At 44.0% G+C, this 25,546-nt stretch overlaps 1 protein-coding gene across 1 annotated transcript in view; it reads right to left on the bottom strand.

Annotated features, from left to right (window-relative positions):
- The window catches only part of INSC (INSC spindle orientation adaptor protein), a 90,478-nt gene that overhangs the window by 44,820 nt on the left and 20,112 nt on the right, over positions 1 to 25,546 (bottom strand). Inside the window, exons 2-5 of the mRNA XM_043580735.1 lie at positions 21,983 to 22,328; positions 20,738 to 20,790; positions 19,087 to 19,210; positions 4,622 to 4,735 (exon numbers count right to left, since the gene is read on the bottom strand). Of these exons, the coding sequence (XP_043436670.1) occupies positions 4,622 to 4,735; positions 19,087 to 19,210; positions 20,738 to 20,790; positions 21,983 to 22,328 (637 nt within the window). The remainder of the gene's footprint in view (positions 1 to 4,621; positions 4,736 to 19,086; positions 19,211 to 20,737; positions 20,791 to 21,982; positions 22,329 to 25,546) is intronic.

Below are 25,546 nucleotides of genomic sequence, written 5' to 3'. Positions count from 1 at the left end.
CAACCACCATGGCAGGCACTCGAAAAAGGACTTTTATTTATATCAATACTAGAATTTATACTCATTTTGTGAGGGGAAAAAAAAGCAAGCCAGATGGGTGAAATCATTCACCCAAATCTACATCATCCATGTTTTCCCTTCTTTACTCTAGTTTGCAAGAAAAAAAAAAAACACAAAAAAAAACCTTCAGCAACAAACACCCTAGCTGAGTGTGAGCGCGTACTTGTTTTGTGACAGCTGGGCATGGAAACACCTTTAACTTGTGGAACTTCACCGCAGTCTGGGAGGACTTCTGGGAGGAATCCAGGGGTAAGGTGAGGCACTCATCCTAACTGGCCATATTTATTCTATAGAAATCACTGGAGCCACCATGGCTCTTAGATCCCAAAGCAGATTCACCAGGCGCCCAGCAAACCTGTGGCAACACCACCGTGGATGTCCAGAGCAGGAGAAGTTGGACACCCTACATTTGGCTTTGCCCTGTTTCCTCCATCATCCCCTTCCCCGAGGCCTGCAAGGGTGCCTGGGGATGGCAGCAGTAAAGAACTTGTGAAGATTGATCTGAACTTGGCCCTGAGGGCACTCGCCTTTAACCTCACCACCCCTGGCTCTAACTAAACCCGTTACGCTCTGTTCCCCAAACTGAAAAAAATGTAAGAAGCTGAGTCCAGCAAAATATCATCCACTGTCAGATTTCTGAGAACTCTTTCAACAAAAAATGTACCGAGCACCAGGCACTGTTTCATGTTCTGGGGGCGCAGCTGTGACTGACAGCGCAGATAATGAATGAGCAACTAGAAGCCACAGCGATGACTTCTGGGGCCCAGCACAGACTCGCTGCAACAAGTCCTCCCAAATCTGCCCTTCCCGGCGTCCCACCAAGATCAGCCTGGCAGCCTTCTTCATTCTAAGAGTTTTGCTGCTTATCACTGCAGGCACCAAGATGAGTTCGTAAATTCTGACATTTTACAATCAGCTGAGAGCGTTCTTTAACTTCCGTATTCCTACTTCCTGTTGGGGTGGTTCATTTGGTGGGAAACGGGCATATCATATATGGCCGATAAATTCATCCGCGCAGCCAAAAACTATTCATGGTGCAGTATATGTCAGACGCTGGGCTAAGCACTGAGCAAGACTGCCTTGGTCCATATTGAACTCAGGCTCTGGCAGCCAAGGAGTCATGGGGGCTGTGGAAGGGTCAAAGAGAATCACTCTGATGTTAAACACACATCACTCCTCTGATGAAGATATAATCTATTGTGCACCAAGACACTTACCCCCTCTGACTTCCTGCTTCACCATCCTTTATCCCTGTCTTCCTACTTTCTCATGGTCTCTGGGACATCTGATGAGGGTTCCACATAAAGACCTTACTCAGAGTCACTAAGTAAAATCAAATTAGTGTTTAAGGTAAGAAGAAACAGAAGTCCTAAGTTCTCCCCAGCCAGCCCGGCTGGTTATTATTGACCTCCCTCCAGATATAAGTTATTTATACACATATATGTGCTTATGTATGTAGGTACATTTATATATGTGTGTTCACATATGTATGTTTATATTTTTATGCGTGTGTTTATATTTAATCATATATAGTATAAAATATTTATATGTATGATGATAGAGATGGTAAGTGACAGATAGATACATTGATAGATATGATAGATAGATGGACAGGTAGGTAGGTATTTACATCTGGAGCAGACAACAAAGAAATGGCACCAAAGAATGCCAGACTCAATGTGGAGCCAGGATCAATGTGGCAGCCTTCCTTTGGCTGGGGAGGCACTGAACTCAGCATAACTATATTTAAGCCTCAGTACCCATTTGCATTGGGTTCTCATTACATTGTTTGCCAAGCCTGTGAAAAATAGCTTTCTTTGCATTTTTAGCTACTGGGAAATCTCAAGGGAAGAAATGCTGAATCCAGACTGAGGGGATTCTGGTTCAAATCCTGACTTTGCTGCAGGTTAACTTCGGCACAGAACAGGGTCACGGCAGCTACACAATCAAGCTGTTGGGGGAACAACTGAGTTCATGTATGTGAGAGGGCCTCACCCAGGTGAGGGTCAGTCTATGGAAAGCTTCCTGGTTAGAAGAATGTCTCAAACCTTCATAAAAGGTATCCCAAGGGTTGGAATACATGGAAGGGAGAGGACGAAGGAGGCTCCAGAGGAAGGTACATGGAATAGTTGTGTGGACCACCCTGAAAACCTCTCAAGGACCCAAGAACAGCACTCGTCTTAGAGTAGAGCTGGGAATCGCCTGAGCTAGCAGAATTGCACTGTTGGCTAGAGCTTGTTTAATTTTATAGAAAGCTATGGGCTCAAAGCCAATGCGTATAATGGTATCTATTATTCAGACAGACTTGGGATAAGCTGTCATAAAGCTGAGGAGGCTACTTGTGGGATGTAGGCTAGTGATGGGGGAAATAATAGAAGAGCAGGATAATTGTGACATAGCACAAGGGAGTTTGCTCTGCTCTGCGCTCAAGAAGGGATGGGGCTTACTACTACCATCACAGGGAGGGCTGGGCTTGTTCTTTGGTCTTCAAAGGAACCCAAGAGGCTGAGAAGGCAGACCTCAGACAGATGAAGGGCCCAAAGACAGACCACACTGGGCCCTAAGGAGGTAGGTGGGGCAGGCCACTTCGAGGCCCAGATTTGCCCCAAATTTGTCACAGTGTTGGGCACACTACCTGAGCATCAACAGTGAGGATGCTGTGTAGAGTGCACCAGGGGCTCCCAGCTCCTGTGTCACTGTCAGGACTAGAAACTCAGACATGGTGACTCCACTGGAGGAACAAGTCTCACCCTCTTCCAGGCTGGGAAGATGGGAGTCATCACTGAATCTTCTCTTTGCTTCAGCCTTCTGTCTACTCTCTCCCAAGGACTCGAGACACAAGAAGATTGAGATGAAGATTCTGGAGGCAGAACATCTAGTTAAAATCCCAGCTCTGCACTTAATGTGCATGACCTCGGACAAGTTATTTACCTTCTCTCTGATCCTCTGTTCCCTCATCTCAAAAATGGGAATTATAATTATAACACATCATCAGATCATTGACAGGATCAGATGGGATAATGAATGAAAAGCTTAGCACAATGCTTGGAGAGAAGGAAGGATACAGAAAATAACAAAGGTTGTGGAAGGCAGAGAGAAGGGCAGAGGAAGGAACAAGAGGAGAAGAAGGAAAAAGAGGAGGAGGGTTGCTAAGAGGCAGTTCAGAATAGTAAGCAAGAGCATAGCTTTTGCTGCCAAGCAGGCAGTTTCAAATTCCAGTTCCCTCACTTACTAGCTGTGTGACTTTTAGAGCTCCCTAGCGATTCTAACATGCATCAGGATTGAGAACTTCTGAGTCACTCTTTGGCCCAAGAATCTAAAGGGCCAGGATGAAACCAGAAGTCACCACTGTGGGCTTTGGGACCATGAGCTCTGAAGTAAATAAACTTGGGCTCTAATTCTGACTCCACTCTTGATCAGTTGTGTGAACTTGAGTAAGTCCCTTAAACCATTTCCTCAATTATGGATGAGAACAACTTGATACCAACTTCCTAGGATGGTTTTGTGATTTAAAGCAAATAATGTCTGAATGCCATTAAGCACAGTGGACGGCAAGACAGCAACGCTCAAATGTTACCTGTTGCGGTTATAATGCGACTTACTGCTCCCCTAAGCAGGGTTGACAAGCATTTACCCTCCTCTTCCAGATTTCTTTTTTTTTTCTTTTTTTTTTCAATGTATGAAGTTTATTGTCAAATTGTTTTCCATACTCTTCTTCCAGATTTCTTTAAGGGCTTAGGTGAGTGATTCTGAGAGTGGCCATGCCTCAGGACTACCTGTAGCGCTCATTAAAATGTGGATTCTCAGGTCTCATCCCAGGACTTCAGTAAATTTAAGTGGGGGCAAAAGGATCTGTGTTTTCCAAAATCCCCTGAGAGATTGTGAGACAGAGGCAAGACTGGGGACCACTGAACCACAGCATCTTCCTGTGGCTGGCATCATACATCCCCTGAAAGACATAACTTTGTGTCCAATTAGATCATTAGTTCTATCTCCATGGCAATGTCATTTCTCAAGTTAAAAAAAATGAGCAAAAATGAAATAGAAGACGCTGGTGAGAGCCTAGGATCATCAATTGCCTGTATTTACCCTAAGTGTCTGCACACCAAGCGTAGGGGCAAATTACCCACGAAGCTGGTGAATTAGAACTCCCATTGTAATTGATGAAAACCACTGTTACCCTCAATTTTGTCTTCTCATGTGGTACTGCAGTGGCTGCAGGTATTTGGGGGATTCATCAAGAATCTGAGTTGGGGGATATGTTTTGTTTGGGTTTGGTGAGATATGTAGAGATGAGAAAGGAGGGTTGATATACCTAACAGATACCACATTAAGAGGAGTATAGGGATGAGACCCTGGGGGCACTGCTTTCTTCTCAAGAGGGAGCTGAGATCAGAGGGTCTTACCACTATTAAAGATGGAGACACCAAGGCCTTAAGAGGGGACGTGACTCTTTCAAGATCATACAGCCAACAACTTCTGGAGCCAGCTATTCCCACCAAACTAGCTCCCTCCCACTCTCCCCAAGCCTGTCACTTTGGCCTCTAACCGTGAAGCTCACCTTGGCGATGATGCGGCACAAGGGAGCCCCCTCCTGGGTCAGGCTGAACAGGTTCCCTGTGGTGGATTCCGTGGTGTAGATATTGTCTGAGGCATTGATTTTTCTCACCAGTGCCTAAGAAAAGATAGCAAAGTCTGATGGTTACTCACTTCATCTATCCTCCACTAATCTTCCTTAATGGAATACCAATGGATCCATGCTCCTAAAAGCCCCCTAGAAATTATAATCCTGCCCCATTCACAGTCCCAGTATGGGGCTGGTGAGGTTCTAGCTTTGGGAAAGACATGAGCCTGTATGAGGTCTGAACTACATTTCAGAAATACGGGATAATTTCAAACCCCTGGGGCATCGACAACAAATGTGCCCCGTTCCAATCGACAGAAAATCAGCTCTCAGTACTGATGGTCTCAACAAGTACTGCTTTGTTGTTCTTCTGGCTTCGAATGACGACAGAAACCAGAAGTTAAATTCAACCCTAAAGTTGAAAACCAAGGGGTTGCTACTGCTATGGCCAAAGAATTGGTTTGTTTGGGATGACTGATAGCCAACGGGTGGGTATCCAGCTGGGTAATGGGTTCAGGGGTTGAGTCAAGAGAAGTAGCCTCCAACAAAACAAAACAAAACAAAACAAAACAAAACAAAACAAAACAAAGAGAAGTAGTCTACAGTAGCTTACTCCTTGGGAGGACATTTGCATTGTATAGCCAGGCCAAAATAGCAATACTGGGATTCCTGTCTAAGAGTGGGTAACTCGGGAATGTCACCCCGCTCCAAGCTGAGGGAACTAAGGTTTGTGGTAAGAAGGCTAGAAGGGACTGGACCTAGGACCCAGGGAGGACCAGGAAGAAAAGCAAATGGAAAATTCATCAACAAATGAGACATAAAGATTAGTTTAGCTTATTTCTGGGAAAAAGCTTTTTCACGTATCTTGAAACTACTTCATAATCAGCCATTTGCTTTGAAGCATATGATTCATTGATTATAAATGATTCCTACCTGCTAATTAATTCTAGTTGCTGGAGTTTCTCCCGGGAGATGTGGAGACAGTGATTCGGAAGACTTGCCCTGGGGGTGCTTCATGCAAGAAAGTCACACCTCCAGAGCTGGGGGCTCTGAGCAGTTGCTCTGTTATTTTAAAATATCAAAATGGATTTGTTTTTTAATTAAACCCACCGTTACGGGGAAAAAAAAAACTTAAAAGGAAATAGACTTGAGTTCTAGTGCCAGATTGCCTTTTTTAACATGTTACGTTGATGAGGAAGTGTGCCTGAGGTTGAAAGCAGGGACTCTGGACTCAAACTGCCCTGGGTGCAAATCCTGGTTCTGCCATGGTGTCCGGGTGCCCCAGAGCAAGGAATGTAGCCCTTCTGTGATTCAGTTTTCATCTGTGTAAAACAGGGTGGAATTTACAGCGTCTATCTCTTAAGGTGGCTATACCCATTTATTAAGGTAGCCAATATACAGGGGCTCCTGGGTGGCTCAGTCGGTTGAGTGTCGGACTTCAGCTCAGGTCAGGATCTCACAGTTCATGAGTTCAAGCCCAGCATTAGGCTCTGTGCTGACGGCTCAGAGCCTGGAGACTGCTTCAGATTCTATATCTCCCTCTCTCTCTGCCCCTCCCCTGTTCATGTTCTGTCTCTGTCTCTGTCTCTCAAAAATAAATAAACATTAAAAAAAATTTTTTTAATAAAAGAAAAGGCAGCCAATATATAAATAAAGGACTTCTAAAGGTACTCGGCACATAGAAGCAAAATAAAATTGTCAGCGGTTACCATTTTGTGATCTTGGGCGATAGAGAAAAAAAAAAAAACACTAGGCTTCAGTTTCCCCATTTGTAAAATGATTAAAATTAAGTGTGTTTAAGGCTCAAGGTAAATGACTCTCTTTTTCTCTTTATTCAAACTCATAAAATACTTCACACATACAATAAACTAATTCTCTACAGAGAGCAGTCTAAGATTAAGTGCGTATTTAATCAAGCAACATTAAATGTAAAAATTATTCCCTAAGGTTTGATAGATGCCTCTTATAAGATATTCAACAAAAGGTAAAATTAATAACCAAGATTTGTTACTGCAAGTCTCTGTAATGAACGTCCTTCTTAGAATCCTCCCCCATCATACCGTAAGCACTTACGTAAGTCATATTAATGCTCACATGAAAACACCGATTTCATATACTGGGGGCTTGTACCTAAATCATAATTACTCAGTGTTCCTGATTAGTGTTTGCACTTCAAGCAAATTAGCATGACGTTAAACAATTCAACCCAATGTCTTTTGCAATCATCTGCTAACACTAGACCATTTACGCCTGAGAATAATTTCTTGCTAATGTCTCTACGCACGTATACCGTAATTATGCCTCAGATTATCTGAGTGAATCAGCTCTCTGACAATGAAAAGTTGTAATCATCCTTTTCATAAAGATAAATTTGGAAAAATTTGAGATCAAAGGCCCCACTGAAATCGTCACAGTATGTCAGAGCTGAAGGACCCTCAGCAAGTCTTGTCCAACCCTCACTTCACTTGAGGAAACAGAGACATAAGAAATCTGACCAAGGTCAAGCATGTGATATGTGGTGGAGTTAGTTGGACCTGAAATCCTGCGAATCTGACTTCCTGTTTTCCATGTTCAGTGAATCCATCTCCTTCAAAGTCGGCAGGACCTCACCTGGACCAGCAAAGATAGAAGTCTCAAGACAAGGAGAATATTTGGCCTCATTAGCAACTCTCACCAGATTGGAGAGTGGTTCTCCATCCTGGGTCCCGTTAGCATCTGCAGCTCTCCACCCTGGGGGAGCCAGAGCTCCTGCTGCAGGGGGCAGAGCTGACTGAGAGCCCCAGCTGCTGTCCCTCTGGATCCCCCCTTGTGTCCTTGTTGAGGCCATACCTCCCTGAGCTACTCCCAGCTGTGACAGAGCAGAGCAGGGGCACTACTGCAGCCCGTGGCCATTAGAGGGGACTCCTTTGGCCCGAAGGTTCCACGTCTCTTCCTATTCAAGTCTTCCTTCCACCTTTTATTTCTGTGTTCAGACCTGCAACATGGTTTTCCATGCCTGCCCCACTTCCTCCCTTTCATCCTTCACAGGCATCTATCATATCCTATCTTGGTGTCAACTTCAAACTAACACAGTCTCTAAAATCAAGATTTTTTTCAGGCAATCAAGGAGAAACTGAAGACGTGTCAAAAGTACGCTTCACCCTGTATCATAAGAAGAGTGGCAGAAAAGAGACAAAATAATGGAGCAAAGATTGATGAGACTGAATGACAGAAATAGTTTTTTAAAGACAGACTAGGCAGAGAAGAAAAAAAAAAAAACACCACACACACACACACACACACACACACACACACACACACACAAAACCCCTGAATCTTGAAGACCAGGAAAAAGGGATAAAGAAGGGTTAAGGAAATGTACACAATCTAGCTTCTCTAAATAAGGAATTCAAAAAGGAAAAAGTATTTTTGTTTCTCAGGCAGTGACTGCAGACCTGTGAAATTGATCAGGAGAGATAAACTCTCATACATCAGCCTGGAATAAGTTCCTCAGAGGGAGCCAGGAAAATACAGTGAAGCCTCTGTGTAAAGCTTCAGATAGAGAATCCATAGTTGGACATAGTTAGGGCAGCCCAGCCACGCAAAGAAATGACATAAATGTGGGCTGATGTGACAGGGCGTGGCAGATTAAACATGGCCACAAATTCTTTGCTACTCCTCCCATAGAGACATGAGCTCCAATTCTCTCCTGCCACTACCACCTTTTAAATCTGGGCTGGCCTCAATGACTTGCTTGACAAATAAAAGCCAGCACTTGGTGGAAGTAATGTTTCAGGACATCCAAGGCTAGGTCATGGGAAACCTTGAAGCTACCACCCAGGATTCTTGTAACATTCTTTTCAGAGTCCTGAGTTACCATGTAAGAAGTTTTGTAACTCTGAGACTGTCATGCTGGAGAAACCATGTGTAGGATCCCTGATCAATAATCTCAGTAGACACCAGCTTTCCAGCCATCCCCTCCAAGGCACTCTACATGTCGTGAAGCTTTCTAAGACTCTCCAAACCATCTGCCAGCTGAACAACACCAAATGACCTCTGTTGATGCCATATGGAACAGAAGAATCACTCATCCAGGCTCTGCCCACATTCTTGGCCCTTCAGATTATAAGATATAATAAAAATGGTTATTATTTGGGTTGTTATACTTGTTATACACTAACAGAGTTCTGGAAAACAGGAAAGGACTACAGAGAACAGCATGAAATATCTAAAGGATTGCTAGATAAATTTCTAGGTGAAAGGTTTTGAAAATGCAAATCTAGCATTGCCTACGTCCTAAAAGAATGTATTGGAGAAATGCATGAATCAGGCCCCTGAGGAAAGGCACAGAAAGACCGGACATACTATAGAGGAGATAGACAAAGCTACAACTGAATACAGGCTTGGATTAGTTATTGTTCTGATAGGAAAATATCTCCTAGGTAGGAGTATACATTGTGGGGAGGCAAATGTGGATAAGATCTTTTAGAATTGGAGGTTTGGGGCAAATATAGACTTTAATTGATTTAATTTCTCTCAATAAGGGAAATGCCAAATCTAGAAGAGTTTTCTTGAAAAACAAAAGAATGGGCCAGAAAGGAAAGAAAGTCAAAGTGATAAAGTTGCTCAAACCCAGCAACTAGTGCTCATGCTAGGAGTTAGGTAAGGAAAGATACCAACATGGGAAGCAGGGCAAACAGTCAGAAATTCAGCTGAGTCTCCCTGAAAGGAGTAGGAGATAAATGAAAGGAAAGAGAATATTGGAGGCATAGTTCATTAATGCAAAAAAAAGATGTAGCAGAAAGAAATGCTACTCGAGGTCAACCTACTCAAAAGGTATGGAAAGACTGTGTTCTGAGGAGCACACGTCACAGGGACTGGTCCTCTCGAAGCCTATAAGGATCCAGTCTTCAGGAGCATCCTTAGAAGACAGGGTCTTATGACCTAAGCAATTCTCCATCAAGAGGCAGGGACAACAGCCAACATGATATAGAACTAGAGTGTCTGTGCATTCTAGGGCAGTGTTTATTTTCTTATTTATCCCTAAAGAAATTTTGAAAAATCTATGACCCCTCACACATTTTCAATTTGACAGGGACAATTTTTCATCATAAGTTTCAAGAACAAAGTTGGAAAGGGTGTAATTTCCAGCAGATTGTAGATAATGACATAAAATAAAAGCATTGCATCTTTTAGACATATTCAACGAAACTTAAATACAATGTAACTTGATACCAACATCATCATCCACTTAAAAATGTACGAATAATCTCTTCCTTCCACATTGTGAACATTTCACATCTTTTCTTTTCATCCTTAAGTGTATGTTCCCATTCCAACCCCCCCCCTCAGAATTTCATCTTCTTGTAACACATTTGAGTTTCAGTGTTTTATTGATTACCCTTGTCATATTTATCACTGAAATTTGAAAAGTCATTTTAATGGGGCACCTGTGTGGCTCATTTGGTTAAGCGTCCGACTTCGGCTCAGGTCATGATCTCACAGTTCGTGGGTTCGAGCCCCATGTTGGGCTCTGTGCTGACAGCCCAGAGCCTGGAGCCTGATTCAGATTCTGTGTCTCCCTCTCTGTCTGCCCCTCCCATGCTGACGCTCTGTCTCTCTAAATAAATAAATAAATAAACAAACAAACATTGAAATGTCATTTTACTTCCTGTGACTATAAGGTCCTAAGTGTTTAAAAATACTCTCTTCTGGGTTGAGTTACTGTTACAATTAGTATCAGTACAATTGGTCAACACAACATAGATTACTAATTTTGATAACTAACTATACATAATAAAGATGAAAATTTTATTATAAACATAGGTCTTAATGAGATAAATGAGGCTTTGTATCCTTTTTAGGCTTTCTCATTAACTCATGTAGACATTATTGAATATTGACCTAATGCATGTTTTTATTTAATTTATTTTGTGTGGTTTATTTAAGATTATTTATTTATTTTGAGAGAGAGAGAGTGAGGGTGAGCAGGGGAAGGGCAGAGAGAGGGGGAGAGAATCCCAAGCAGGGTCCTCGCTGTCAGCATGGACCCCAGTGCTTTCAGAGTTCAAACTCATGAATCGTGAGACAATGACCTGAGCCGAATTCAAGAGCCAGATGCATAACTAAGACACCCAGGTGCTCCAATGCATATTTTTAGATGTAAACCTGAAAAATTTTGTTCCATAAATCCATAGAGACAAATGGGAGGAGTTTTTATAGCCATGCTGCTTGACCCTTTGAGTACACTCTGAATTGTGCAATCACATGGTGATCTGTCATTAAACACTATCTTTTTAATTTTTTTTAATGTTTATTTCTTTTTGAGAGAGACAGAGACAGAATGCAAGTGGGTGAGGAACAGAGAGAGAGGGAGACACAGAATCCGAAGCAGGCTCCAGGCTCCGAGCTGTCAGCCCTGAGCCCAACATGGGGCTCAAACCCACAAATCGATGAGATCATGACTGGAGCTGAAGTCGGACACTCAACCAACTGAGCCACCCAGGCACCCCATCAGACACTATTTTTAATGATCTTCCAGCTGATAAATCCTCTCAATTGGTAGAAGAAAAGAAATGGAAACCACTTGACTTGCAAAAGCAATTGCTACCCAATCATTAGAGTCGCCCATTCACTATCTCAATTTCTGGGAAGAATTCCAACAGTACTTTCTCAAGACTTATCAAATAATTATTAATTATACCCATTGCTCTTTTACTTGGAATACCTTTGGTTATCCAAATTATGCAGACGGGATTAGGAAAATCAAAATATTATTAATTTCTTTGCCAATACAATTTTTAATAAAATATTTGTGTGTGTTTCAAATATGTTTTATCAAAACCTTGAATCTACAGCTTTTGCTTGTTGAATTTATGGAAAACACCCACCCTAAAACCTAATTGGCATAGACAGTTCTTTCAGCCAAGCCAATCAGTCAAGACAACTTTTCTCAGTACAGAACTGACTTCATTTTTATTTTTTATTTAAAAACAAAAATTTTAACGTTTATTCATTTTTTGAGAGACAGAGTATGAGTGGAGGAGGGCAAGAGAGAGAGGGAGACACAGAATCTCAAGCAAGCTCCAGGCTCTGAAATGACAGCACAGAGCCCAATGCGGGGCTTGAACGCCCGGACCGTGAGATCATGACCTGAACTGAAGTCGGACGCCCAACCGACTGAGCCACTCAGGTGCCTCCTAACTTCATTTTTGATTACGAAATGCTTTGATATGTGTTTCAAGAAATGCCCCAAAATGCACTGACAAATAATTATACAAATCACTCTCTAAGGGAAAATGTTAAAACTGTCAATATTAAAATAATAGAGAGCTAAAATAAAATTTGATTTATTAGTATATGTTTACTAAACTTTTAATAATGCAAAGTAACAGGCAGATAACATTGCAAATTTATTATAAATCTAGGAATGTGAAAAAAGGCATTGTATTCTTTCAGTAAATAGGTGGATATATGTATTGAAATTTGGTGTTCATTGTAAGGAGTAATTCAAATTTGAGAATAAAAATATCAGAAATCATTTGATTATTTTTAGTAGCTCTCACGATCAGACTTCCCTACATATTTAAAGAAGGAAAAAGGTATTTACTGCTTAAATCTAATTAGTCCAGCTGCTAGCAATTAATTTTATATTTTGCTAACAAGAAGTAGAAATTCGTATAAATATTTCATAAAATGTGTTGACAAAATAGGCTTGAACTGCTTTCTTAAATAATGTACTCCGAATCTGAAAAAAAAAATCATGTAAAACTTGGATCTGTGGATTTTATACAATATATCTTGCAAAATGTTGTCATTCTCAAAAGTATTCCAGCTACATTTAAAAGAATCATTATCGGGGTGCCCAGGTGGTTCAACAGGTGAAGCATCTGACTTCGACTCAGGTCATGATCTCACAGTTCGGGAGTTCAAGGTCCACGTCAGGCTCTGTGCTGGCAGCTCAGAGCCTGTAGCATGCTTTGGATTCCGTATCTCCCTCTCTCTTCCCCTCCCCAACTCGTGCTCTGTCTCTCTCTCTCAAACATGAATAAACATTAAAAAAAAAAAAGAATCATTATCATTAACCTTTAGAATCTTCGGGTCTTCAAAGATGTTTTTCTCTGCGATGAATGACATAACCTAGGTTTGAGTGTGAGATATAATTGAAGGGAATTGCTTGCATTTAAATATGTGCCCCAAAAGCCATTTTGAGTGTTTGATTTGTCTTACCAGTTCTCTCTTTACTTTGTCAAAGGAAAATGTCCCTCAAGAGCCATGCACAATTTGGAAGTAAATAGAGATGGAAGAAATATGATAAATTTAAATCTTTCAAAAACACCCCTCCAACACACACATATAAGCACACACAGGTACACACACATGCACACACCACTACCATTCTACTATACATCCCCACAGTGGGAACACACAATTTCTGGGGTGTCAGGGTGGCCCAGTTGGTTAAGCATCTGACTCTTGGTTTTGGCTCAGGTCATGATTTTGCTGTTTGTGGGACTGAGCCCCACATCGGGCTGTGCACTGACAGTGCGGAGCCTGCTTAGGATTCTCTCTCTTTCCCGCTCTCTCTGCCCCACCCTTGCGCGCGCGCTCTCTCTCTCTCTCTCTTCTCAAAATAAATATATGAACTTTAAAATAACACACACACACACACACACAATTTCTAATGCCTTTCTCAACAGAATATGTAAGAAAAATCACAGAAATAATTCACAGAGGCCTATGGGTCTGTGGTTCAGGGATGAAGGTTTCTTCTTTGGTCTCCCCAATCCTCCAAAGTTTTACACAGCAGGGCAATGTACTATAAGATTTGGGATGGGGGTTGGGGGAATATGGCCTTCTTTTGGAAAGTAATAGAAGGGATGTTAGAAACTGTGTATTATTGAGAGGATAATTTTTAGGAAAGAAATAAAAATTGGAGATCTAGAAATTGATTCCGTTAAAAGTATATGTGTTTGCATTTCTCCTAGAAAATCTTTGGGAACCTGGAGAATACAGTGTCTTTAAAGTGGTTTGAAGACATGTAGCCAAAGTCACTTCAAGCAGCCCAAATCAATGTAGCCTGGGGTGGCAGAAACGGTGTTTAGGGGGGGCGGCTAGAAATTAAGAAATGTTGAAAATGCTGAATGGGAAAGTGTGCAAACCAAGCAAGTCGTTGGAAAAGGATTATAAATGCCTGACTTTGCAGGAAGAAGTAAATGTATCAAATGACCTCCTATGAAAAAGGAGACATTTTTCTCCCATATGTGGTAAACATCATGCCACAGTTAACCTATGGTAGATGATTTCCCCCAGTGAATATATGATCACAAAGCCTTGTGGACGATGGACAACTGAATTAAATGGACATCCTACCCATGGATGCCGTCAAGATGGTGTCTGTTCCCCACCCTCTTCCGTTCAACTTCAGATAAGTTAAGGCCTTCAGCAACCCTAAGACAGAGTCCCAGCATGAAATGTTGCCTGGAATTCCTGCCTAATGGATTGAGGATTGGCCTGTTTTCACTTTCTGTGAATGCAGGGGTAATGCTGTGATACTATTGTGTATCCATACTTTTTCAAGTATGGTTGGGAAAGACCAGTACAAATTGAGAAGCCTAGAAGGAACCCCTCTCAAAGCTGGAGAGACAGCCTGGACTGTAGCTTCCCAAAGTAACATGACCACACGCACACTGGGATGAGACCCTTCTGACTAAGATGAGCAGAAGAAGAAAATTGAAGAGAATTCTATTAACCTAAGTATTTGGGACTTGGAATTTTTCCTACAGGAAAAGACTGGGGTTTTTTTTCTTTAATTTTATTTTCTCCCACAGAACTTAATAATGAAACAGACTATTTCTCTAAATTTTGTACATCTTTATTTTTCTCATCTGGAAAGTACAGATGATCTTTATGTTACCATTTAGGTGCACTGCAGCGTCTGGTTATCTATATTGGACAACATATATGCGAGAAACTGAAGAGTAGGAAATAGAACAGGAAAGCAAATTTTGAGCTTTAGTTATAAAACCTCCTTAGAGATCATTTATTAAATGTAATATCATGAGTCATTTCCAAGCCTTCTGGGAGCAGAGTCTAAATGTCCCACTGTGATTCCAGAAGGATCTGCGAAGAGGTAGGGGTTGTTATTTGCAGAATGACTTCATGAAGGTGGGAAAGAACTTCCCCACTGGCAGCTGACCTCCTCCCCCAAGGGGCTCAGGCACACTCTTGCCTGACCACAGCCCCCAATAGATAAGGCCAATAGCACAGTAGGGCAAGAACTGTGACAGTACTTGGTCCCCACTCCTACTGTCCTCTGTGCAGGGATTTCAGTGACACGCCTCTCCTGGCTTCACTCCCTACCTCCCTGTGTCATCCTCCTGAGAGGGTAGGGATGAGTTCATGAGTTTGGAAGAAGGAACTGAGTATGCTAAGCTTAGCCCCTGTCTCTTTTCTCTTAGGGAGTATCCCTCAGGTCTGAGCTCTGTCACAAGGTAGGTGCTTGTCCTTCAGGTGAGGCCTGAGGTTGACCAGCTGTGCCTAGGACAGGGAGGGGAAATTTAGCTGTGAGATAAAGTTTTAACTAGTTTGCTTAGCCACAGAGCCAAAGCTACATTCCCTAATCAGTTTTATTAGAATAAAGGTGCTATTTTAAACTAAAATCAAAAGTAATTGATGGAATGAAAAGATAAATGAATATAACATCTACCCACATGAAGCTGAGTCAAGGACTCAAAGGTACAGGTGAGAGTCAATTTATTCAATAGAGAGTCCCTTAGAAGTCATTTTAAAGTAAATCAATTTTTATAAGTTAAGTCTTCTCTTACCTCCCACATAGCTAATCCTTTATTCCCAGATAGATTAATCATCAATGTTCATTAATTTCCTATTGGTGCCTCCTGACATTTAAGCCTTAAATTTTTCCATACTCACCAAGTAGTTAAATTATCTTAACAAACAATTCGTTAGGTGACTGGGGGCGGGCTCTTTAGCAAAGCATGCTGTGAGCTCTTAAGGGAGAGCAAGTCTTTCGTGAATAAAGCAGTTGACTTAGTCAGAAGAGTGCCACCGATTACTCATGGGCTGTCTCATTTCACCCTCACAACAAGCCACTTAGAGGTGGGGAGATGAAGTAACTTGCCCAAGTTGTCATATCCAGTAAGTAGCACTGTCAGGATCTGAACCTTGATATGCCTCCAAACCCCCCACTCAGTCCACTATCCCACAACACCTACATTCATAGAAATCCATACTACCAAGATTGGAAGAAGTCTTGCAAACACTTGTCTACTGCTGATGTCCTCCAGGGGCATGACTTGTCTTGTCTCAGGAATGGGGAGTTCCTAAGGTGGCCCCTTCCATTGCAGGGCAGAGTTATTATTCCCCAATTCCTTTTTGCATAGAATGTCCTATAGATTTGGCCTGCTGGCCTAGGGTCCTTTTTCCTTTCAGGTCCCCAAAACACAGGACTGTGGAGGGAGCAGAGTGCCCATCCTTAGATTAAACATCCTCTCTTCCTCCAACTATTTCCCACATATCTTGATCTTCAGCCTGGCCCCCATCCTTTTAGAAGTCTCCTCGGAGCCCAATCATTGCCAGTGATACATCTGGGGTCTGGAATTGGAGACAACATTCCAGGATGCAGGAGACCAGTGCAGAGTCGTGTGCTAGATTATCACTGCCCTCCTTGTAAGCATTGTTCTACCATGTATTATTTCTGTGTGTGGTGGGGGTAGGGGTGGGGGTAGGGGTAGGTGTGGGAGCCTCCACAGTACAAACAATGCTTTTACCAAATTGCACTTCCTGAAACGCCAGCATCCCAGAGTAAGTGAACAAGTGCTTTAAGAATAAAAAAGATTTGGGGTGCCTGGGTGGCTCAGTCGGTTAAGCGTCCGACTTCGGCTCAGGTCATGATCTCACGGTTCATGGGTTCAAACCCCGCATCGGGCTCTGTGCTGACAGCTCAGAGCCTGGAGCCTACTTCAGATTCTGTCTCCCTCTCTCTCTGCCCCTCCCCTGCTCGTGCTGTCTCTCTCTGTGTCTCAAAAATAAATAAATGTAAAAAGAAATTTTTTCAAGAATAAAAAAGATTTGTTGCGTCCACATAAGTTGGAATATACTGCTTCATATCCATTCATTAATAAATCCTTATTGAGGGCCTACTGGATAAGAGGTACTATTCTCGTCACTAGATGTATATCCATGAACAAAACAAACCCAAATCTCTGTCTATGGAAGCTACAGATCAGACAAGAAATACCATGAATGTGTGAGGACCTTTTAGAAGACTTCCTCAATCTAAGGACATAGGCTTAATTCCCTTTATGTCAAGACACCCCCAATATAGGATCCTGCTATAATTATTAATGTCCTAGGGAACCGTATTGGGTCACAAATTTGGGAAACACACACTTATACCACTGAACACAAATCACCTTGCCTTCAGCCAGTGTATCTCCTTATGTCACTACTGTCCTGTATGGGAACATTCTAATGTAAAAAGAAGCTAAAGATCAGCCAAAAAATATTATAAGCACAGCAAGCCCAACCCATAGGAGGGCTCAGAGGACCCCACAGAGCATGTGAAGAGGAAGAGGGGCTTATCAGGAAGCTAACGAATATGCAGAGGAATGCAGGACAGATGAGGAGAGGGAAGCCAGTGAGGGACCAAATTCTGAGAGAGGAGCAGTGGATTGGGCTCAGCTCGCAAGCAAAAAGCATCAGTAACCCAGGTAGTCAGACCTGGGGATGGGCAGGATTTAGCCATGGAAGCAGAAGGACCAGATTAGGAATTCCACTGCAAACAAGATCAGGGTGAGGAAAAAACCAGAATGGACCCAGCACCCCCAGGAAATCAGCTACATAGTACACAAGGTCCAGGTTCCTGACAGCCCAGGGAGCTCCCCCCAGGATTCTGACACCAGACCACAGAAAAGACACCCTCCCCCTTTGCCTCCTGGTAGAATGACTGCTTCCAAACCCACCTGGCTACCTTTTACACTCCAACATAACTCTTCAATTTTAGCCCTTTTCTTTAACCTTGGTACTGCCAGGCAAAAGGGCACAAAAGTAGCAAAAAAGGCATCATAGGCACGTGCAGCCCTGCTCAAAAATTCCTCCAGGCTCCCCTCCTCCCCACTACGACCTTCCATATCCTCGCTCATCGCTCCCTTGACGTTTTCACCCACTTTGGCCCCATGTTCCCATGTTCCACAGGGTCCCTCTGGAACTCGAGAACTCAGTTTGGAATGCCGGCCCCAGCTGGCACCACCACCTGCCCCTGTACGTGACGGTCAGCATCTGCACATCGACTTCAAGCGTCAGCCCCAGCACCCCATCTTTCCCCTCATCCCAGGCTCCTCGGACAGAGTGGCCTTTGCAGACTCTCTGGGTTGGGAGGGTCAGAATGCCTGGGGCCAGCTCCTCTGACCAGCAGGTGAGCCAGGTTGGAAGAACCTGTACCCTGTGCAAAATGAGCCAGACACACAGGAGAGAGAAAAAGGAAGCCTCTGGGCTCCGTAGAGAGGCTGAGTTTAGAGAGAAGCTGATATGGGAAGGGACTTGCTATTTGTGGAAGGCTTTTATTTGGTGGTGGGAAAAGAATGGCAAATATGTAACACAATATTTCTGTAACTATAAATAACATGTAAATACCTTTCATAATGAAAACCGTATGCAATCTGCTTTTCTGGGAGACTTTTACAATAGGAAAAGGCAAGAGACGGAAATAACATATATTTAACTCACACTATGTGCTAAGCTCTTTCCATATGTCATTTGCTTAATCCTCTCCTTTCACTTCTGACGGGGTTGAGCGGGGGGGGGGGGTCACTTTATATATGAAGGAAATGAGGACTTTTAGAGGTTCAGGAACTTGGCCAAGGTCTCACTGTGAACCACAGTTTGCAAGTAGATCTGTCTGATTCCAAAGCCCTCGTTTTTCTAGAATCAAGCAGGAGCCTGACTAAAGGTAGGGGCTGGACTATATGACCTTTCCAGATTCTCTTCTATTTCCAGGACGTCTGGAATTGGCTAATTCCCTGCAGGTGCCCTAAGTCTTTCAGGACAATATGCATCCATATTGTGTACTGTGGGCAATAACCACACAGGGAAGATTTAAGGTGGTAGGAACAATACTGAAAGGGCAGCAGGGAAATGCCAGCTTCTGCCATAGCCTTGCTGTGTGACCTTGGGTAAGTCTCTTCCCTCTCTGGGCACCAGTTTTCACATCTGGAACATGCAGATTTGGGCTAACAGGGGAAGCTTCAAGCTCTGACAGTCCTGTCTGCTAGGTGCTGGAGTTCACTTTGGTGGTCTGAAGAGGGTGTCCTCCAAGATAGGGCCCAGTGCCTCACCCCCCTCCACTCCCGCCCCTACAGGCTACATACACGAGTGCCCCTCCCCACAGCCCAGCTTGCACTGACCTGTACCTCCCGGGTCAGGGCCAGTTCCAGCAGCTGGCCAAAGTGCTGGCCCAGTGTGCTCAAGGTTTCACTCACACAGGCCTTCATGGACTTCAGGACATGCTCATTCTCCACCTGGAGGCACCTGGGGAAAAGAAACCATGGAGTGGACCACTGGAAGGGGCAGGTATTCAGCTCAGAGCCACTGCAGAAGTCAGATCTGGGCCTGTCGCAGGCCTGGTGGTAATGTGAGTAACCTAGGAAGAACTCATCAGCTCCAGGGGAGCCAGAGATGGAATATTCAATAGCTTGCTTGTACTCTGGCTGCCTCGTGTTCAGAGAAGTGCTGGCCAGAAATGGGACCTACCAGTCCATGTTCCTAGGAAGAAAGGCCATCAGAAAGTGATCAAATCCATACCTCTGAGCTTCTCCTTGAGAGGAGTGAGCCCAGTGCTCACTTTCAAAGTATATGGCAATACCTGTGACCTTTAAAAAATGGCTATCTCAGGGCACCTCAGTGGCTCAGTTGGTTGAGCATCTGACTTTAGCTCAGGTCAGGATCTCACAGTTCATGTGTTCAAGCCCAGCATTAGGCTCTGTGCTGACAGCTCAGAGCCTGGAGCCTGCTTCGGATTCTGCGTCCCCCTCTCTTTCTGCCTCTCCCCCTACTCATGCTCTGTCTGCCTCTCTCTCTCAAAAATAAATAAACATTAAAAAAAATTTTTAATGGCTGTCTAGGGGCACCTGGGTGGCTCAGTCAGTTGAGCCTCCTTCTCTTGGTTTCAGCACAAGTCATGATTCCAGGGTCATGGGATCGAGCCCCTCGTCCAGTTCCAAGTTGAGCATTGCACCTGCTTGGGATTCTTTTTTTCTCTCCTGCCCTCTGCCCCACTCCCCCTCTTTTGCGCTTGCTCTCTCTCTCTCTCTCTCTCAAATTAAAAAACCAACCAAAAAAAAAAGTTAAAAATTTTCTCCCCAGGCAAGAAGAATATGGGGTGGATCAGGTTTAAATTTACCCCTGTGGCCTGAGAATGTTCCACTGGAAGGGCAAAGACCCCCCTGGGGGTGCTGGGGGATGCCAAGCCCTATGTTTCTCTTGCAGGGCATGGGGTTGGAAAAAGTAAGGGAGAGTGTTAACATACACCTGGGTGTGTATACATGTGAGGCTGAGTGTCTGCATGTGTCTGAGTGTAAACGTATATATGTTTATGTGTGTGAGATACAGAGAAAAGAGTGTGAGTGTATTTCTGTGAATGCACGAGTGTGTGTTTATATATCTGTGTATGGGCAGGTACGTGTCTGTGAAATCCTTGTCTGTTTGTATGTGAGTACAGGGTGTGAGTGTTTGCTTTCACCTGGCCTTGACTTTGGGGGTAGAGTGGGGGCTTCCCAAAGCTATGGGAAACCTTTTCCTTTTTCTTTTTTACCAGCCCTCAATAATCCTCTTACTTTCTATGCCTGGGCCTCTCTCTTCTTCTACATTCTCCTTGGACCTTAAAATGGGCAGAAAATCCCAAGGGAGTCTTTCAAGGTTGTTGATAAGCATCAGCAAAAGGAAACTCTCAGACCACCATCAGGCCTTCCCACTTTCACTCTCCCTCTGGAAGAAGATGCCAGCCCCTTCCTGTGCCTGAAGGCAGGCTGTCCAGTCTTACCCAGCTTCCAGATTTACCTCTCTGTGACCGCTGAGAGCTCTGAGCATTTCTCCATTAGCAGTTTCTCAATCTGTAGAAGAAATAGATCAAGTTTACTCAATCCAACAAGCATTGGTTGAAGATCAACAACTATATGGGGCCTTCTGGGTATAAAGATGAAGAATCAGGGGCGCCTGGGTGGCGCAGTCGGTTGAGCGTCCGACTTCAGCCAGGTCACGATCTCGCGGTCTGGGAGTTCGAGCCCCACGTCGGGCTCTGGGCTGATGGCTCAGAGCCTGGAGCCTGTTTCCGATTCTGTGTCTCCCTCTCTCTCTGCCCCTCCCCCGTTCATGCTCTGTCTCTCTCTGTCCCAAAAATAAATAAACATTGAAAAAAAATTAAAAAAAAAAAGAATCAAATCATCTGATTTTGCAAATAGATACATAAACTGTAACACAGTGTCGTATGGATGGCAAAAGACACCATCATCAGCTGTTTGAGAGCTCAAAACAGAAAACAAGCACTTAGTTAACGCTGGGGGATCTAAGAAGCTTCAGAGAGGAAGGGACATTTGAGCTGGGCTTCAAAGGATGAATAGAAGTTTACTATCTGTAAAGTGGGACAAGGAAAAGGGTAAAGCACTAAGATGGGAAGTGAAAGCCAGAGGGGGATTTTCAATGGTTCACTATGGGCTTGGAAAAGATTCAACATCAGAGGCTTTGGAATCAGAAAAACCTGGACTGAATTCTTCTTACACCACTCACTGCATAACTCTGGGCAAAGTACTTAGGATTTCTGGGTTTGTTTCCTCATGTATAAAGTGAGGACAATAATACTAACTAATATTTTTCATCAACTATTTTAATGCATTAGTCCTCACAACACAACTATGAAAAAAAATACTATTAGTATACTCATCAGGGTGATGGAACTGGGGCACAGAGAAGGTAAGTAACTTGCAAAGGTCACACAGCAGGGCTGATATTTGAACCCAGACAGTCTGACATTCAAGTGGGTATACTGAACCACTGTATGGCTTCTCACAGTGGTTATGTCTGCTTCTCATGCAGTACAGGTTAAATGAGATGTGTGCAAAAACACCTAGCTCAATGCCTAGTGCATGGTAGGTACTCAGTAAAGGTCCTCACTCTCTTCCTTGATTTTTGGAAGGAGGAAGAGGCCCTGCAGCAGGAAAAGTTCAAACTCCACACACTTCACACCCACCCTTCTAGAAGGTACCTCCCTTCCAAGTGCCCGCGCACGCCCAGCCCCGGGCAGCTGACCTGGCCCATCTCCTGCGAGGAGCTCCTGCTGACAGCACTGTACTCGCTGACCATGGAGCGGGCATGGCAAGTCAGACGCACACTCATGCTGTGGACGCGTGCCCAGCGGTCCTGGGCCAGCTTCTGCCCGATCCTGCGCAGCTCAGTGCTGATGACCCAGCCCCTCTTGAGAAGCAGCTGCAGGGGGTCTCCGGGGCCAGGGCCGCCGGCCAGGATGAGGTCACTCTGTGCATCTTCCTCCAGGCTGATGGGCTTCGCCTGCAGGACGCACATGCACTCACACTCGGTCATGAGCTTCAGGTCCTCCATCCAGCGCTGGACCGAGTCCACCTGCATCAGGTGCAGCCTGCAGCCGGGAACAGCGCCACGATGGCTGTCAACACTCCACGATTTCCAAAGGTTTCCTTTTCAGGCCATCTGATGTTGACTAAACATCTACTCTATGCTCATCACTGTTTCTTGTGTTCACTTACCTTAACCCTCTTATTTTCCATTATCTCCAATTTGCAGATAATAAGACTGAGGCACAGAAGTCTGGGGAGCAGATGACCGGACAAACAACAGGCAATGAAGTCTGGCACAGTAGCAGATGATATTTACAATAAGAAGAAAATGGAGGGGCGCCTGGGTGGCTCAGTCGGTTAAGCGTCCGACTCCTGATTTCAACTTAGGTCATTATCTCTCGGTCCGTGAGTTCACGACCCACGTCAGGCTCTGAAGAGCCTGCTTGGGATTCTCTTTCTCCCTCTCTCTATCTGCCCCTCCCCTGCTCTCTCTCTCTCTCTCTCTCTCAAAATAAGTAAATAAACTTTTAAAAAAAGAAGAAGCAAATGGAAATAGCCTACATATCAAATATTGGTTATGTTGTTACGTAAGCTATCGTACAGCTACACGGCTATCTAGATGGTATGCACTTATTGGAAATAATGCTTTCAAAGGGTGCTCCAAAACTAACATGATTACAAAGGGGATAGAGAAGCTGGACAAACATACGATCATTGTGTTCTAGAGATAGAGGATGGAAGCAACCTGACAGAAGAGCTTCTAAGAGGCAAGGAGCGAACGAGTCACTCACTCACTGACGCATTCACTCCATAAACACTTCAGCGGACAGCTATTATTTCTGTCCTTCTAGCAACCTTCCTCCTCCTTCTGTCAATAACAAAGTCAAGTTACACTGCTGCCTCCTGGTGAGACAGCCCAGGCTTCAGCTGTTCTTTCCTCCCAAACATAGGGGTTATGAGCTGCTGAATCACAGCACCTGGGACCAGCACGTGGCACAGAGGAAGTCTGTGGTGCTGGGCAGGGAAAAGCTCTGGGCCCCTCCAGCGGGACACACTCACACCCCCTTCCTTCAGGCCTGGACCCGAAAGAGCCATGTAAGAGCTAGGAAGGGAGAAAAAGAGAATCGGTGCCACCAAATGCCTCTGGGCCGGGCCCTTCCCGGGAGGCCTGATTAAATCCCAGACTCACATTTTTGTCACCCCTTCCACTCCCATCTCACACGGAGGCATACTCTATTCTTGTTCTTTAAGATCTTTAAGAATTAGAAAGAAAGTGGGATTTCAGAAGCTGTGTTAATTAAAATCCTAGTTGATTTATCGCTTGGCTGGTAAGAGAAATGGAATGACAAAACTATTGATTTCTCTAGTATCTGCGTTATTTGTGCCTATGAGTGTCTGTGTTTGTGGATATGAACTCATTTGGGTGTCTGTCTATATTATCTGTATGCCGATGTCTGGGCGTCTGGCTTGGAACTTGTATATCTCTACCTGCGCAAATAGTGAGCTGATTGTGCGTGCTTACAAGCCTTGCATCAGATAAACTCGATGACTAAGAACAGCTTGGATGGGGCTTGAGCGTGGGCTGCATTTCATGACTCAATTCCAAAGAAGAAAAGTATAGACAAAGTAACTTTGCGGTGGAGAACCCTGATACATCACCACCCTACTCAAGTGATCAAAACGCACCTCACTGCTGACCAGCCATGCTGACAGCATGTGCTTCTGATATGATGCAATGAGAAGGGCTTCTTCCCCCAAAACACATAACCTTAGTCTCATCATGGGAAAGGCATCATGGACCGACTGAGGGACATTCTACAAAATAGCTGACCAGTACTCCTCAAAACTGTCAGCATCATCAACAACAAGGAAACACTGAGAAACTGTCATAGAGTAGAGGACACAAAGGAGACGTGATGATTAATTATAACAGTATATCCTGGATGGAATCCTGAAATAGAAAAGCACCTTCGTGGAAAACTAGTGGAAGCCGTATAAAGTCTGGGGCTTAGTTAATAGTAACAGACCAATAATGGCTCTTCCATTGTGATAAATGTACCATGTTCGCTGAAGGTGTTAGCAATCAGGGGGACTGGGTGTGGGGTATACAGGAACAGTCTGTTCTATCTTTACAACTTTCTGTAAATCCAAAACTATTTAAAAATTTTAAGTTTCTTTATAAAAAAAATGACGCTTGGGGAGAAATGTGGACTCCAGCTGACAGGTCTGAGGGTTCCTTATTTCATTCCCCCCAGGAGGAACTGCACTTCTGTTTGCTTCTTCCCCAACCAGAAGCACAGGCGGAGACCGGATGTCTTTCTGGCATTGTGTCATGAGCCTCACGGAAAGGAGACCTAGAGAAGCCAAGCCCCAGTGGACACGTGGAAGCTGGCCAAGGAGCCAGGAGTGGAAAACTCCCTCAAAGAACCTGGAAGTGGAAGGAAATGGGGTCCCCAGTTGGGCTAGGGGATGAAAGCTGTTCTCGGGTGAAAGGAGCATGGCAAACCTGATGGGCTCTGTCTTCCAGTTGGTCCCATGATCTGCCCTGGAGCCCACCAACAGGTGCATCTCAGGCAGGCCTCCGGGGTCCGCATCATCCGTGCTTAGCTACCTCAGGGACATTCGCTCTGGCGGAGTCAGGCCTTCAGATGGCCCATGATGATCCTGCTCCCTCCTCAGCTGCCTGAATAGGCTTTGAGCCAGAGCTTCCTTGGGTTGTAACAGACTACTACATAAGAGCCTTGAGCAGAAGAAAATGCCCAGGCCAACAAGGCTTGCACATTAACATGTGGAGGGCATAAAGAGCTGGCTCTGATGCTTATAATCTGTGTGGCTGAAGGCAAGCAGCTGCTGATTTTTTTTCTTTTTTCTTAATTTTTTTGAGATAACATATGTACATAAAGATGAATAAATTATATCAAGATGCAGTTTGATGAATTTTCATAAGGTCAACACACTCATGTATCCAGGAACCAGATAAGAAATATCACCAGCATCCCTGTAGTCTCCCTTGTGCCCCCTTCTGGTCACTCCCCAACCAGGATAACTGGTATCCTGACTTTTTTTTTTTTTTTTAACAACGTACATTAATCTTTTCATTACATTTCTTAACCTCTCTGAGCGTCAATCTCTTTATCTGTAAAAATATAATAGAAGCTTCCATATAAGGTAGATGAGATAATTAAATCAAATGGTGAATGTGAAGGACTTAGGACATCACGTGGCATAAAGAAATGTTCAAAAATGTTAGTTCTCTTTGCTTCCCTTCCCCCATGTAACG

The sequence above is a fragment of the Prionailurus bengalensis genome, chromosome D1 (genome assembly GCF_016509475.1).
Source record: "Prionailurus bengalensis isolate Pbe53 chromosome D1, Fcat_Pben_1.1_paternal_pri, whole genome shotgun sequence".
In the NCBI taxonomy this organism is placed as follows: Eukaryota; Metazoa; Chordata; class Mammalia; order Carnivora; family Felidae; genus Prionailurus; species Prionailurus bengalensis.
This window is presented reverse-complemented; position numbering and strand designations above follow the sequence as displayed.